We start from the raw sequence: 16,781 nt of genomic DNA on the forward strand, positions 1-16,781 counted from the left end.
GTTAAAGTTTTGGAACTTTTATTTTATTTTAAATATGAATGTCATTTCGCTTCAAATTCATTTTTTTGAACTCTTATTTTTAATGTTATTTGACATGTCGAGGGATTCCAACGTTTATATCTTTATATAATGAAAATGGATTAATTGATGTCATAATATGAGATTTTAGATAGGTTTTATGACTAGAATATGGATAAAAGTGTCTTGAGATGGAATTGTTGCTATTGTAGAAATAATTATAATGTACTTGTTATTACAAATGAATTCTTCTGAATTTGAAAATATAAGTTTTTGTCTCTTATCAGTTATAGAAATCCATCATGGATACTATCGATGTTGAAACTTTTGATGACGTGCCTATTGATGATATTGTGGGATCTTTGACAATGGAAGTAGATGGGGGTGAACATATTGAATGTCAGAGCCCAAACAAAGACGTAGAAAGTTTAACACCGTATGTAGGGATGCTTTTTTATTGTAGTATGGAAGCTCAAAAATATTATGAAGATTACGGACGTCTGAATGGATTTTGGATTCGTATTCGAGATACTACGAAATCACGACGAGGTTCAAATGAAGTGACTGGGATAACATTTGTTTGTTCACATCAAGGTAAATACACATCAAAGATGGAAAAAACTGAGGCAATAGTTGGGAACGAGGTTGTAAAAAAGATAAGTAGGAGTACTTCAACTATTAAATGTGGATGTAAGACGGCAATGGGAATTATACATGATGTATATAGTACCCGATGGAAAGTGACGGTCTTCAGAGACAACCATAATCATAAGGTCGTTACACCAGGGAGGAGAATGAGTATGAGGTCAAATAGAAACATGCCAAGAACGGCTAAAAATTTAGTTGAAGCATTCCAAAGAGAAAATCTATCAGTTGGTAAAGTTTCAGCAATCCTTGGTGGTGATACGATTGGTTTCGATAATAGGGATTGTTGCAATCATTTGAGAAATGTTAGACACAAGCAGTTAGAAGGGGGAGATGCACAGTCAGTGCTCACATACTTCAAACGAAAACAACTTGAAAACCCACAATTTTTTTATGCAATACAGTGTGATGACGATGGGAGGGCAACTAACTTTTTTTGGGTTGATGCTAGGTCACGAATGGCATATCAATCTTTTGGGGATGTGGTGACATTCGATACAACTTATCATACAAACAAGTATGATATGCCATTCGCCCCTTTTACTGGAGTAAACCACCACTGGCAGTCTATACAATTTGGGGGTGCACTTCTACAAGATGAAACTGAGGTGACCTTCATATGGTTGTTTGAGACCTGGTTAGAAGCAATGAGAGGACGACATCCACAATCAATAATCACCGATCAAGATTTGGCAATAAGGAATGCGATTGCCAAATATTTTTCAAACACGCGTCATCATCTTTGTATATGGCACATCGAGAAGAAGTTCGTCGAGAAGTTACCATATGTATACTTTAAGAATTTTGAATTCAAGAATAAAATACAAAAGTGTATTTGGTTGACATACACTGAGGAGGATTTTGAGAAGGGGTGGAAAGCTGTGATCGAGGAAAATGGTTTGGAACAGAATGAATGGCTACAACAGTTGTTTCAAATACGGGAGTCGTGGGTACCTATTTATAATCGTAATATTTTTTTTGCCAGTATGAATACTACGGGTCATAGTGAAAGCATTAATTCTTTTTTTGATGGGTTTGTTACTTCGAGATCAAATCTTAAGGAATTTGTTATTAAGTATGAGCAAGCTTTGAAGAAGAATATAAATGACGAGAGGAAAGAAGATTTTCATTCAGAGCACAGGTTTCGATGTGTCAAAGATAATGAATTACTTCTAAAGAATGCGGCAAATGTATACACCAGGAATTTGTTTGAAAAATTCAGTAATGAATGGGTGAATATTATGAATTATAAAATTGAAGAAGAACGAGTCATGGATGGTGGATATCAATCGTATATTGTGAAAACTAAGTTTGGTGCGTCCGAGGAGTTTGTAGTTGAGTTTAATTTAAAGACATACGAGGGTACGTGCCAATACAAGAAATTTGAATTTATGGGAATACTTTGTCGACATTTTTTAAAAGTTTTTCTTCGTTATGACATTGATTTTATACCATCTCACTTTATTTTGGAAAGATGGACGAAAGAAGCTAATCGTACTTTCAGAGTAAAGGATTCACTGAAAATGGGTGATGAGAAAGAACAGTCTAAACCAATGAGACTTGAATACCTGTGTCAATACGGTACCAAATTAGCATGTATGGCCACCTCTTCAATCGAGGGATTTAAATTGTAACGAGATAATTACGATAAAATGTGTAAACAACTTAGTGAACTTGCACCTCATGTAATGTCAGATCCTACAATTGATTCAGGTGGAAAGTCTACGAATAATGAAGCTCAATTGTCCCAAGTGTTACTCTTAGATCCCAATATCTCTCATACGAAGGGTAGGAAGAAAGATGAAAAGGGAAAAGAAAAGATTCTCAATTCTGGTAGATTGAAGAGCAGTATTGAATTAGCCCAACAGAAGAAAAAAAGGAAATGTGCATTATGTCTAAAGTTCAGCCATAACAAACGAATTTATCCTGAAAATCCTAATAAAAAAAAGATTGGATCTACCCAAGGTAAGTAATTTCATGTTTATCGTATGAATTATAATTTCAGTGGGATGTTAATTATAATTTGAGTTGAACATCACATGCTTGTTTTTTCCTTTTTTCAGGTGACGTAGGGGAACATCATGCATGGACGGATGAATTACAACAACCTTTTGAATAAGAAGGTTCTATTAAAGCATTGATCATGGTTCAAGATTTTTTGTTTAAGGTACTTCCTATTGAAATTCTTCACCTAGATCTTTTTTTAGCTTTAATGATGAAACATATATTTCTAGTAGTGTTGTTGATTCCCACTAAACCATCATTTTATTGAGCTTGCCTTGATAGCTTGTGAATATCATACAAATGACATTATGTTTTTCAAAATGGGTAAGGGTATAAAAGTAAAATCATGGAAGTAATCCTCCAATGGGTAATTTTGATAAAAATAAATAAATACCAAAATCGATATATACATTTTGATAAATAGGTATGAAGTTTTGTTCAGAAAATGGAGAACTGATTTGGTTTGATTCTCGGTTCAAGGCATGTATAGAATTGAACCAAACCGAGAACCGAACTCTTATTGACTTGCTACCTTTTAAGGATTTAATACATAGATTAGTGATTTTTTTATGGTTGAATTAATTACTTCTTTTTATGGATAGATTAATGACTTGTTATATGAAATTTCATGTTCATTAAAAATACGTTGCTTCCAAGCAGGTTTATAGGATATTGGCAACCTATAGAGCCGAACTGAACTAAAGACCTTAGATCGGTTTGGTTTGGTTTGGTTCAGTTCTATGGGCAATTTGGTTTGGTTTGGTTCTTATTAAGTGAAACTGACCTATGTCAGTTCGGTTCTCCTCTGGCCACAAACCAAACCAAGTTGCAACCCCAATCTAAACTCATGGAATAGAAGCACTAAAGAAATTATGGCAGACAGTAAAGAATGTCTACATAGCAGGTTTGACCATCCAACAAACAAGATATATTAGTCTATATTTCTTCTACTAACCAACATGCTAAATTAACAAGGTAATCATCATCTATAACTATCCCAAAACTTGGAGTCAGCAACATGAATCATACTGTGGCATTCAACTCTATCTAGAGCCATAGCTTCAGTATAGGTAAGTGCCTTCAGATATCTTCCTATGTTGTTGCACTCCACTTGCTTCTTAAGAGGCTTCAACTTGTGCCAGAGAATTCCCTGCTGGTGCTGTCTTTTTTCTTCGTTTTACATGCCCAAACAGTCCATGGCTTAAAGAAAGACTCCTAGTTGGTTATGTTTTCCTATCTTGGTTAACAATTGTATTGATTAGTATCACATTCAAATCGAGTGGTGCATCTGTCAACCACTGATTAATTCGTTGTGACATGAGGATTGGGCTCTCACTCTATCCCTTTTTCACATCTCTTGGTGCTTCCCTATCTTTTTGGTTCTCTTATAGCAGGTTGGAGGCACTTTCCTTTGTGAGCAACGAGAGGATTTTTGGGATCTGATTCATTTTGTTGTGTTTGGGTCTTTGGAAGGAGAGGAATGGTAGGATTTTTAATGGGAGTGACAATTCCCTTTAGGAAGTTATTATTAGCATTTCTCCTATTTGTTTTGGTGTATGCTGTTTATTGAGGGTTTTCTATTTAAATAAGCAGCAGTTTGTAAATAGCTTTGTTTGTATTTTTGTCTTCCTTAGTTTGTACATAAAAGTTGTTATTTCTAAGCTGATTCATCAATGGCAGTAGTGATGTTTTAGTGTCTCCATTCTTCATTTAGGATGGATTATTTCCTCTCTCATCAGTGGAGTTCTTAAATTTATAAAAGGTTCAGATATAGAGGCTACTATTCTAATCTGATTTATAAATTTCAATGGTGCTGATTTAGTGTTTGTTTTTTTTCTTTATTTTCCATGTATGAATGTGTTTGACGTTTTTATTTTTATTTTACATAAAGTTACTGTTTCTAATGTGATTATAAACTGAAAATACTGCTCATTTAGTGTCTCTTATACGTTTTTGTTATTTTGTGGTTACTTATTCTTAAAAAAGATTCAGTCTTTAGTGGGGTACTTGGAATAAAAGTAAAAGGGTGTTGTACTCTTCTGGTCCACGGTTAAAACTGCTTGACCTTATTTTCCTTTACACAATTTTTTGCAGATGATGTACTGTACAAGCTTGAGCTGGAGCTCTGATGGAAGCACTCTATTTAGTGGTTACACAGATGGTGCGATCAGGGTCTAGGGAATTGGTCGTTATTAGAAGCTTTCTTTTGCTATTATGACTTTTTAGAGAGGGAGAGAGAGAGACTGAAGTTGTTTTTCTTGACATTTTTAGGCTTATGTTCTCTTGCTTCCTCTTTATCATAGTCACCATTGTCATTATGATGAGATTTGGACTAAATGGGTCCACAGTTATTATTTGGACTGATCTTATTTCTTCCTTGATGCTAGTTGTGTTGCCTGGGGAAATTATTTCCTTCCATGTATATATTAATCCCCCAACCCCACCTCAATCACTCAAGAAAACACCAACTGAAAAGTTACATATTTCTGTTAGAATTTATCTTCTTATTTCTTCCTTGTAGCGTACCATTTAGTATACAAATGGGGTACCGTTACGAGCATTTGATTAAGAAATATGTGATTGAGAAAGAGAAAACTTGAATATGGTGCGTTTCATGGGATACGAGGCTCATTCGTTGGGACTCTTTTGTTGGAAGTGCACAACCGTTTGGAATTTTGACAATTGAAAAAAAAAAAAAAAGCTTTGGGGATTTTTTATTCTTTTAAGAATATAAATATTAGTGGGTTCAAAACCTACTAATGGATGACCAAATGAGTGGGCCGTGCAAGCAGAATGGTTGTCAACCCAATGAGTGCTGATGTGGGTGTTTGGTAATCGTGTGTGAATCAAGTTCGAAAATCAATTGTTTTAAATATTTTTATTTTAAATATAAATCTTTTCTTGAAATTTAAATGTCTTTGCAGTTGGATTGTCAATGTGACCAATAATCCTTGAAATCTAAAACGGTAAATACATAGGTGGGCAAGAGATAGAAATTTTATTTTTTTATTTTTTAATAAATTATGTTATTCCACATCAGCATCCACTCTTTTTCAAATTGTAACAGTAAAATGTGAAGCCTTGAACTCACTGGCAGAACATCTTTTCAGGCCCGCCTTCATGTTATTCACATACGATCAGACAATGCCATCAAATATTGACGAAAGGAACAATATCAAATTAAGTTTTAAGCAAACTTTGGACTCTTCATTGCAAGTTAGCATGGCAGTTACCTTATCATCCATAGGCCCCCAAATCCTATATAAGAAGAAAATGAGGAAATAACATTTATGAGATTTGTGGCATTTCTGTATTTATAAATAACATACTCTGGAGGAGGTCCAACTTAAATAAGATAGGCTAAAGGCAATACAATATACATTCGTCACTTATCAAAATCCAAAATCAATTATTCCAGTTCAAAGAAAATACATACCCATGAACAAAGAAAATATGAAAATAATTATACAAATTACATGCAATCTCTTGCATACATTAGAATTTTTCTTGAGCTCTACATGCTCTACTTCATAGAATTCTTGCTTCACGTCATGGAATTGATCATATACTTCATGGAATTTTTCTTCAACTATATCACGATTATGCCTATTTCTGATAAAGTGACTTCTGGCTTCCTCGTACGATGAAAATGATTCGTAACAAGCTGACGGATATCTATCTACATACTGGTGACATTCTTCCCAAGTGAAAAATATACCAGTCTTTCTCCCTACAAAGACGACATAAAACTTGGCCATTTTGATAGCAAACCTAACAAAACAAATTGTGAGTGGTTTCACAAAATTTTAGAAATTCTTATAATTATTCCTATAATAAATCTGTTTTAATATCAATAACACTTAAAACGACAATAACATATGGTTCAACACAAACAATAATTACAATAGGGAAGATATATAAGAACCGCTATATATATAGGGAACGGATCAAGGGACATATGAAAAAACATATGTAAAAACAATGTAACATTAATAAATTTTCAAAATATGGGTTAGAAGTTTCGGATTGAGCTGATTTTTTGTGAGGATGATCTCTATAATGGGAAAATCATTCGAAATCAATTATGATTTGGAAGCATAAAAACATAATTCACAAGGGATAAGGGGGCATACAATTGATATAGTTATCTACGACATGGATTTGAGCAACCTTAGACTTTCCAAAATGATTTAATATGTCTCAGATTGTTGGTGGATCTGAACATACTCTACACTAAAGCGTTAATCGGAGATGAGAGACAGAAAGTTATGAAGAGAGAATGCGAACGGAGGCAAGATTTGGGAATCGAAAAATTACCAAAGCATCAGCTTCCTACAACTAAGGTCTATTCTTCTTTCGGCTAACCATCTTAGAATATTTTCCTCATTAACAATGGCGAGAAACAAAATCCAAATAACTATAACATATATCAATGATAATATCTAGAAATATAAATATTTCAATGTATTCAAACTGGCCTTGAATCCTATAAATCTCAACTGTGCAATTAAACAAGCAGGCAATGCTTCCAATTTCTTTTGTAGCATTATGGGCTAAAAACTCTCCAGACTCGAGTAAACAAGGATGAGCCAAAAAACCCGATTATCTTATAGATTTTAGAACTCAATTTTCAAACATGATTCAATCACATTAGTTTAAGAGAAAGTGAACAAAGAAACACATACCATTCATCAAATTAGTTCTAAAAATAGAGCAGAAACATACAAAAACAATGATATTTTACAATCTAATTCAGACCCATTAAGATTCTTAATTCAAAAACATGTTAGAATCACCATTTCGGTTATATAACAAGAACAATCATATCTAAGAGAAAAAAGGATGATAAGTCTTGAGGAAATAAACTTACTTGTAATCCCACAATGGCAACAAGGCCCTTTTTTCCCATGCAAGTTTATTTGTTTCTAGTGAGATTTAAAGTCAAAATAGAACTCAGTTTCAAACAATTCAGCAAGGAAAGAGAAAAACCAACAAAATGAAACATGGGTTTTAAGCTACCAGACTAAAACTAGAATCCCAAATGGAAGACTTACTGGTGAACTTCTCTATCATTATTGTGGGGTTTTTTTTCCTTCTCTTTTGGGTCCTCTCTTTTTCTAAAACAATTTTAGTAAGAGAGAAGATTGAGAATGTTTATATATGATCATTCATAATCGTTCTTCCCCTCCAAATCAAATATTTAGTATTAATTTTATTTTTCTCCTACGTACGTACATTCATCATCTTCTATAGGTAAGCACACAATTCAATGAAAGATCAATAATTTCAAGCCAAAAGTTCGATTCGACTGAAAGATGGCAAGAATTCAAGGATGTAATAAATATAAAAATGCACTAACGATCAAACCCAAAAATAATCAAGAATGGATAAAATAAAATAAAAATTATGCAAAAAAATTTGGGATCGGAAGTCACCCGTGCGAGTCCCAAAATTGTATAGGTTCTTTGGGTTCCAATCGGTCAATCGAACGAAAAAGAGATCGAAGTCTATCGATCGGTTTATCTGAGTTATCCCCTTCAATTTTTCAGATTTTCTGTTGAAGGGTTCCCACCAAATCTGGGTTTTCGGTATGAGACGAAGGGTTTTCTGTCGAGTCGAGAGAGAGAGAGACAGAGAGAGAGAGAGAGAGAGGGAGTTCAGTCGAGGTTTTCAATGGAGACGAAGATGAAAACATGGTTTTCGGGGTTTGGTATTCTGTCGAGACTCGATCGAGAGAGAGAGAGAGAGAAAGAGAGAGAGAGAGTGAGCGAGCAGTCGGTATTTAGATGGAGACGAAGAGAGAGAGAGAACGACTGAACTCTCGTTCTGTCGAGTAGAAAAGAGAGAAGGAGAGTTAGTCGAAAATACTGAAAATGTGAGGGATGTGTTTGTAAATTTCGGAAACTCCGTTTTTAATAATTGAACTGACGTGAGAAATCATGTGCGCCGTTGATTTCAGTCCATTTAACGTCTGAGAAACATCTGTTTCTCATCTAGTTTTTGAGACGTCCGTCGAACCACCCCCTATATATATATGGTAGCGTTCAATGGCAAACTTTTTGGCAAAACATTTTTCAAAACATGAGTTAGAGGTTTTGGAATGGGCTGATTTTTGGTGAGGATGATCTCTACGGTGAGGAGATCATCATCACCAAAAATCAGCCCATTCCAAAACTTCTAACCCATGTTTACAAGCTGAAAAATCGTGGACCATCCATTTTTTGTAAACTGTTTTTGATGGGGTTAGAAGTTTTGGAATGGGCTGATTTTTGGTGATGATGATCTCCTCACCGTAGAGATCATCCTCACCAAAAATCAGCCCATTCCAAAACCTCTAACTCATGTTTTGAAAAATGTTTTGCCAAAAAGTTAGCCATTGAACGCCCCCCCATATATATATATATATATATATATATATATATATGGTAGCGTTCAATGGCAAACTTTTTGGCAAAACATTTTTCAAAACATGAGTTAGAGGTTTTGGAATGGGCTGATTTTTGGTGAGGATGATCTCTACGGTGAGGAGATCATCATCACCAAAAATCAGCCCATTCCAAAACTTCTAACCCATGTTTACAAGCTGAAAAATCGTGGACCATCCATTTTTTGTAAACTGTTTTTGATGGGGTTAGAAGTTTTGGAATGGGCTGATTTTTGGTGATGATGATCTCCTCACCGTAGAGATCATCCTCACCAAAAATCAGCCCATTCCAAAACCTCTAACTCATGTTTTGAAAAATGTTTTGCCAAAAAGTTAGCCATTGAACGCCCCCCCATATATATATATATATAGGTCAGGTTCAAGGGCCATGTGAGAAAACATGTAAGAAAACTTTCGGCGGTAAATAAAATTTTAAAATATGGGTTAGAAATTTTAGATTGAGCTGATTTTTTGTGAGGATGATCTCTATGATGGGAAGATCATCCAAAAAAAAAATCAGCCCAATCTGAAACTTCTAACCCCATTAAAAGTGATTTAGAATGTGGACCGTCGATTTTTTTTCAATTTTTATCACTAATTTGTAAATCACTTTTGATGGATTTAGAGGTTTCTGATTGAGCTGATTTTTTGTGAGGATGATCTTCTCATCATAGTGACCATCCTTGCAAAAAATCAGCTCAATCCAAAACCTCTAACCCTTATTTTGAAAAACGAAAGTTTTCTTACATGTTTTCTCACATGGCCCTTGAACCTGACCTTATATATATATTTTAAATATTGAATTTAATCTACAAATTGCACTTCGTTATGATGATTGTAGGGACCAAAATTTTGATGAGGCCTTTACAAATTTTATAAATAAAAATCCCTGAAGTTATAAATGGGCCTCGCATCCAAATTGAATCCATTAATTGGGAACATCTCTCTACAAGTCTTTTTAATTATTTTAGATAAAGCTCATGGTCTAATAAGTCCAAGTGATCTACATAATTATCGAGTCTTACACTTAAATAAATGAGTTTGGCCCATCAACAATCCATAGAATCCTTAAAATTGGATTTGGACAAGTTTAGCTTTTAAACAAACCAATCAAATATCTTTAAGTTGGTGTATGGTTAGAAACACTACAACATTTTCGATGTATAGCGTCGGTTTATAGCAACGGATGGATGTTTCAGCTACAATATGGTACGTTTTTTGCAGCGGATAATTTTATCCGCCGCTACAGGCGACACATTCATACCATCTTCGAGTTCAAAATTGATTTTTTGCAGTGGATCTTTTTATCCGCCGCTATAGGGAACACATTGAAACGTTTTTTGCAGCGGACAGGAGACCATTCATACCAAAAATTCAAAAAAAGAATCGATTTTTTGTAGCGGATATTTTTATCCGTCACTATAGGGAACATTGAAATGTTTTTTGTAGCGGATAATTTTATCTGCCGCTACAGGGGACCATTCATACCAAAAATTCAAAAAAAGAATCGATTTTTTTGCAGTAGATATTTGTATCCGCCGCTATAGAGAACACATTGAAACGTTTTTTGCAACGGATAATATTATCCGCTGCTACAGGGTACCATTCATACCAAAAAAATTTAAAAAAAGAATCGATTTTTTGCAGCGGATATTTTCATCCGCCGCTATAGGGAACACATTGAAATGTTTTTTGCCACGGATATATGTATCCGTCATTAAAAATTAATTTTTTTAATATAAAAATTTTGATTTATTGAATTTTTTCTATATCAATTTTTTTAAATCTCATATATCAGCATATTAGATTTTCCGCAGCTATAGACCACGGTTCTTTTTTTTTTTTTTTTTTTAAAGGAAATTAAACGCCACACAATCCCAGGCTAAGTTTTCTAAACTTAATATAGCAGCGGATTCAAATTTCCACAACTGTAGAGCTTCCTTTTTTTTTTTATAAAAAAATTAAACGTCGCACAATCCCAAAAATGAGTTTTCTAAACTTAATATAGCTGCGGATTAAAGTTTCAGCAGCTGTTCGCATTTTTTTTTAAGCTCACAATCCAAAACTCCCTCACTTTCTCTCTTCCGCGGGAATTTGATTGAAAATTCGAAACTCCCGCACTCTCTCTTTCATTTTCTCTTCCCATCTTCTCATTCTCTCAATCTCTTTGAAAGCCCTAAAAACTCTTTCATTTTCTCCTCTTCTTCTCATTATCTCTCTCTTTGAAAGCTTTAAACATTGGAGCATCTCCGTGCGACTTCACCGATACCACACATTTTTACTGGTGAGTCTCTCTCTCTCTCTCTCTCTCTCTCTCTCTTTATCTATTTTTCTCTCTATGAATATATATCCCGTGTGTGGTCGAGTCACCACATTCTCTCCTCATTAATGGCGAATTTGGTGAGGAATGAGAGTTGAAGAGTTTGATTTTGCTTTTCATGTATGAATTTTTTTGAATTTTAGTTGATTTTGTTTAGATTACAAGTTTGTAATGGTAGATATTCTTACAAGTTTAAGAAATTGATTTGTTTAGGGTTTGGATTTGAAGTTAAAGCCCCTTTTTCTTATATTTTTATTGGCTATTATTATTAATTAGATTTGATTTTGTAAATTTGTAGTTCATATTTCTGTTTTAATAAGTTCCATTAGATGAATGATACTCTTCTGGATTGATTTCAAAGGATCATTTTATTCCTTTATATTGTTTTCTCTTGTTTGGGACTTAGAAACTCCGTTAATGGTATCACCTAGGAGAAATAGTACTTGTCGTTTGACAGCATTTCCCCCATTTGTAGTTATCTTTAAAGCCCACTTTTCCATTTGTTTTTTTCTTATTAGAAGCACCTTGTTAAGATAAGGTGAAGACACTTATGCGTGTATAGATGGCTTGGTGGTCTGTAGTTGAGTCTTTCAGCAACTGTTTTTGTTCCTAAGTAAGCTGCTATTTGTTTGATTATTCTTGTGTTGAAGCAAGGGAGAAGTCAATGGGTAGTTTACTTTGTGTGCTTGTGATGGAGGTTGTTGTGGAGACTTTAGAGGCCTCAATTGGCTCTCATAGGGTTGCCATGTGCAGTATGCACAATGCCTTGTGCGCTTGTAATGAATCTTGTTTCTCCAATCAATTGTTTAAAATTTTTTATTTTATTTCAGCCGGTGTGGTCTAATACATTAGCACATTGGTAAGTGCTAAAAAGGTTTGAGTGTGTTGTTTAGTATCTTATTGGGAACGTTGTCTTATTTCTTGAAGACTTGAACTACGTCCATCCATTTGTTATAGTTTTTCATCTTCTCGTAGCAATGCAATGGTTTTATTGCTTGAGTTTAAATTGCTTTTTTGAACTCTTAATTATATTGTTTTACAATTAGTTTTACTTTGTGCATAGGCCTACATAGTGTTGAATACCTTTCTTGATTTTTTTCTATTTGATTTCTTGTGGTAATGGAATATAGTAGTGTTTTAATATCCATATTTGTGAACGAAATTTTCATTTCCTTAATTTCAGTCACCTATTGATGGAAAGCCAATGCTCCTAACGCCCGAGGAGTCGATACAAATCCAAATAGGTATATCTTGTGTGGTTCTACAACTATTGAGCTCTAAATCTTGTGAAGAGTACACTCTCTAGAATTTCCAAAAGAAGAACCTTGATTTTTGAAAGCGCCCTCGATCCGCGGGGTGCGCGGATCCGCTTTTGACCCTTGAGGTTTGGGAGTCGCCACCTAGTTATTGTGGTCTAGGAATCAAACTGACTCTAAAATGGATAAGCACTAATCTACTACAGAAAATCTGAATCCGGGGATCATGTTACGGGGTTGGAAGGTGTTAGGCACCAACCCCGCCCGGCCATTGCCGGTCTCTACTTATCCCAAATAGATCTACATTGCTAATGATAAACCTAGATTTAAAAAAAAATAAAAAAATTTACCTTTGATCTGCAAAAGTGTTATTCCCTCAGATCTGGTGAGAATGGCTCCTTGTACCGTATTCCTTACTTCGTTCTATCTCCGGATCTGATTCCTGATCTCCGAGGTAAGGTATCTCTTTCTTGGATCTGGGTGCTTCGAATTTGTTGTGGATTTTTGGGAGGTTTTTTAGAGGTTTTTGGGTATTTTTTAGACTAAAATCGGAGTAGGGGTGTTAGGGAAGGAGTTGGGACTCCAAAATTAGGGTTTTAGGGAGGCTATGGAGGCTTCTTTACCTGGTGGCGACTCCAAACAATGTAGCATTGAGGTTCATGGCGAACATTTCATGTCTACAGTTTGAATTTATAGTAACACAAGTTTTACTTTGCTCCTACACTATTTTAGATCCATGATCTTGATAGATGATTGAAGAATAATGTTATGTTTGATTGCATGGGAAGTCAATTTTCAAGGAATTTGAAATCCACTGATAAATGGTAGTGAAAAATCAATTTTCTATTGTTTGATTGCATCTAAACAAAAATTAGGGGGGATTGGAAGAGGAGGAGAAAGAAGAAAATGGGGGAGAGAGGGTTGGAGTGGAAAGAGGAAGATGAGAAAGAAGAAAAAAAAAAGAAAGAGGGAGTGATGGTGATGGTAGAGGTAGAGGAAAAAAAAATAGACTAAAGAGCTGACCGACGAGGGTGGTGGTGGTAACAGCGATGAAAAGGGTGGCAGTGGTGGTGATGGGGAAGAATAAGAATAAAGGAGATTAAAGTTTTGATTTAGTGATGAAAACTTAACGTGTATTTCATTTTCTCATGGTATAGGTGTAGGGCTTCAAATGGGTCGGGTTTGGACCAAATATGAATATATCCATATTCATTTTTTATCCAGATCCGACACGGATTCTAATAGCTAAAATCACATCTGAACCATTTTTTTTTACTAAACTCGTAACTGACCCTACTTAATTAATTGATTCGGGATAGTCGGGTTGGATAATTTCAACCTGTTCAAAGTTATTTCAAGAAAAATTGTTAAAGATGATTAAAAGGTGTCTTGATCACAAGACATCTTCCTTTTTAGAGGGAAACTTTTTGTAGACATAAATGTTCGCCATGAACCTCAATGCTACATTGTTTGGAGTTGCCACCATTCTTTTTTGAAAAATGGGTGTGAATGGGCACCCGAATCGATTTTTTTGAAAATCATTTTTTCCATGACATTGTAGTGACTCTCAGTTGTTGGAAATGGCAAGGTCTACCTAAGATCTAGGTAAGGAGGTCCGATTAGAGGATGGGAAAGGTGTTAGGCACCCCATCCTCTCCACCAAAGGTGGTTACCTTGCTTGACCATTTTATTTTGTAAAAGTTTAAGAAAATAAATACTAAAATGCATGAGAATGCATGACAAGGGTGGTGTGTCCATTAGAGTGAAATGTCCCATTAACAAAGGGTTTTGATTTCAACATGACATTAAGGGCATTTTATGAAAAAGAATGACCCATGTAGTCACATTAAATTTATGAATATGAATGTAGGTTTGGACTTTTAGAGAGACTCCACGATAGAGTTCCCTTGAGGCCACAACCTTGATGCATGTATGCATGGCTAGAAACTTAGTGTTTCACCCCATCAAGAGGGTAACACATTTCTTCATCATTGCCATGCATAGGTGAGTGTGTGCATTGTGTACAATATGATGCATGATTTTAAGGTAAAAATAGGCTTCAACCCCCATCCTTTCGATCGAACCTTTGTCCAATCTACCGGGAATGGGAGAGGGTATACATTACATCTTAGGGATTTCTAAAAAATAAAAGAAAATGAGAGGGTTAGAAGAAGAGAATGCAAACTTTGAGATAAATAGACTACATGTTAAAATCCACCTTGTCCCTTGATGAACTTGAACCTTGAAAAGTGGACTTGAGAGTTGAGTAAGATGGTTGAGGGTTGAGTTAAAGTTTAGAAGATGAGAGAATAAGTAGGAATTTTGATAGAGTTTTAAGTTGAGAGATGGGGGCTTGAGAGCATGAGTTGTTCATAGAAAATGAGGGTATTTATAGAGTTTTTGAAGAATTTTTGGGGATAAAATGGTCCAACCCTAAAAATAAAGAGAATAGACATAAAGTTTAGGTTATTTTTTTTTATTTTTCATTTGTATGAAGGTAAATATGACATTTGTGAAGAAACCCTAAAAATATTATTTGATCTTTGGTTTTTTGGTAAATAGAGATGAAGGAACAAAAGTATTTTTGGGAGGGTAAATAAGGGAGTGACATGTGTAAAGGTGGAGTGGTAGGTAAAAAGTAGATCTTGGTTCATTTGTAAATAACAAATAAAGCAAAGGTGAAAGTATATTTTTGAAATGGACCAATGGGATAACAAAAATACTTTTGAGAGAGTGAGTAGGAGAATGACATGTGTAAATGTGAAGTGGTAGGTGAAAAGTAGACATTGGTTCATTTGTAAATAACACATAAAGCAAAGGTGGAAGTATAATTTTGAAATGGACTAATGGGAGGATTCCATGTATGTACTTGAAAATTCTCACCTTTTGAGGGTATGATTGGAAGTTCTCTCAACTTTATGAATTATTACCAAAGACCAAAGTATCTTTTTGGTTTGACCATACATTTTGAGAAGGGCATTCTTGAATTTTCACAAAAGGGGAGTTGACCCTTCAATTAGATAATGCATTGGGTATTGAGGGCTTATGGGAGGTCAACATATGTCATCTTTTGAGGGGGTGTGAGAGAATGGGCTTAGAATGGACTTGGTATTAGGCTTAGAGAATGGACTTCATCTTGGGCTTAGGTTGGGCTAGAAAATGGATTTAGGTTATGAGTTTAGAATGGCATTGGGTTTTGGGCTTAGGTTGGGCTAAGTAATGGATTTGGGTTATTGATTTTAGAATGTCATTGGGTTTAGGACTTAGAGAATGGGCTTGAATTTAGGTTAAAAGATGGACTTTGTTTTGGGCTTAGATTTGGTTAGGGAATGGACTATGGTGAGGGTATGGGTGATGGATCGATTAATGGAGAATGAATACGAATTTGGAGTAGGTTAGGGACAAGGTTGAGCATGCAAACTATGTGACATGATGCATGTATGTATGTATGCATGAAAATGATGCCAAGTGGCAATGCTGATCCGTGAAGAAACTCGAGTTCTAAATCGAAATCAATTCAAGGAAATTTGGATTTTTCTAACGGGTTCGTGCAAATTGGGGTGTCTACACTTTTGCCATTATGCCCAAATTTATTAGTTAAAAAAATATATCTTGAAAAATATAACTTATAAACTAATATATCATTCGGATATAGGATGGATTCGTATCTGACTTGGGTCAAGGGACATCAACTTATATTCGACCAATTTTAAATTTTGGATATACTTGAAAGAACTAAAACGCTAAATTCAGATTCGGATCACTTGAATTTCAGATAAAATCGGATCCATTTTAAGCCCTGTATTGGTGGGAAATGAAATCGGACAATTGGATGATTGAAAATTCATTTGTCATGAAAAAATGTAATCAAATTCATTTGTACCGAATACTTGCAGGTTTTTAATGTGCCCCTACCCAACAAATAGACAATATTTATGTACAAATAACCCACTAGGAATGTGGCCCAACAAAGAGGGAACTGTATCGGAAAACATGTGCCACGTGGTGTGTTAAGGAAATCTAGAGCTGGATAGCTACCCAACTACTTGAGTTACAAGATCCCAACTCTAAAATAAATAAGGCAACCATGTACGGTGGCCGTTTATCGCTTTAA

The 16,781-nt window shown here is 34.9% G+C and overlaps 1 protein-coding gene across 1 annotated transcript; it reads left to right on the forward strand.

Moving 5' to 3' along the window:
* The first annotated feature begins 320 nt into the window (after nucleotides 1-320).
* On the forward strand, nucleotides 321-2,782 carry LOC147387934 (protein FAR1-RELATED SEQUENCE 5-like). Its single transcript, XM_086420256.1, has 3 exons — nucleotides 321-2,025; nucleotides 2,359-2,628; nucleotides 2,727-2,782. Exons 1-3 carry the CDS (start codon nucleotides 321-323, stop codon nucleotides 2,780-2,782), a joined length of 2,031 nt encoding a protein of 676 aa, XP_086276382.1.
* The last annotated feature ends 13,999 nt before the right edge of the window (nucleotides 2,783-16,781 follow it).

The sequence above is a fragment of the Akebia trifoliata genome, chromosome 13, assembly GCF_017979445.1.
Source record: "Akebia trifoliata isolate Shusen 1 chromosome 13, ASM1797944v1, whole genome shotgun sequence".
NCBI lineage: Eukaryota > Viridiplantae > Streptophyta > Magnoliopsida > Ranunculales > Lardizabalaceae > Akebia > Akebia trifoliata.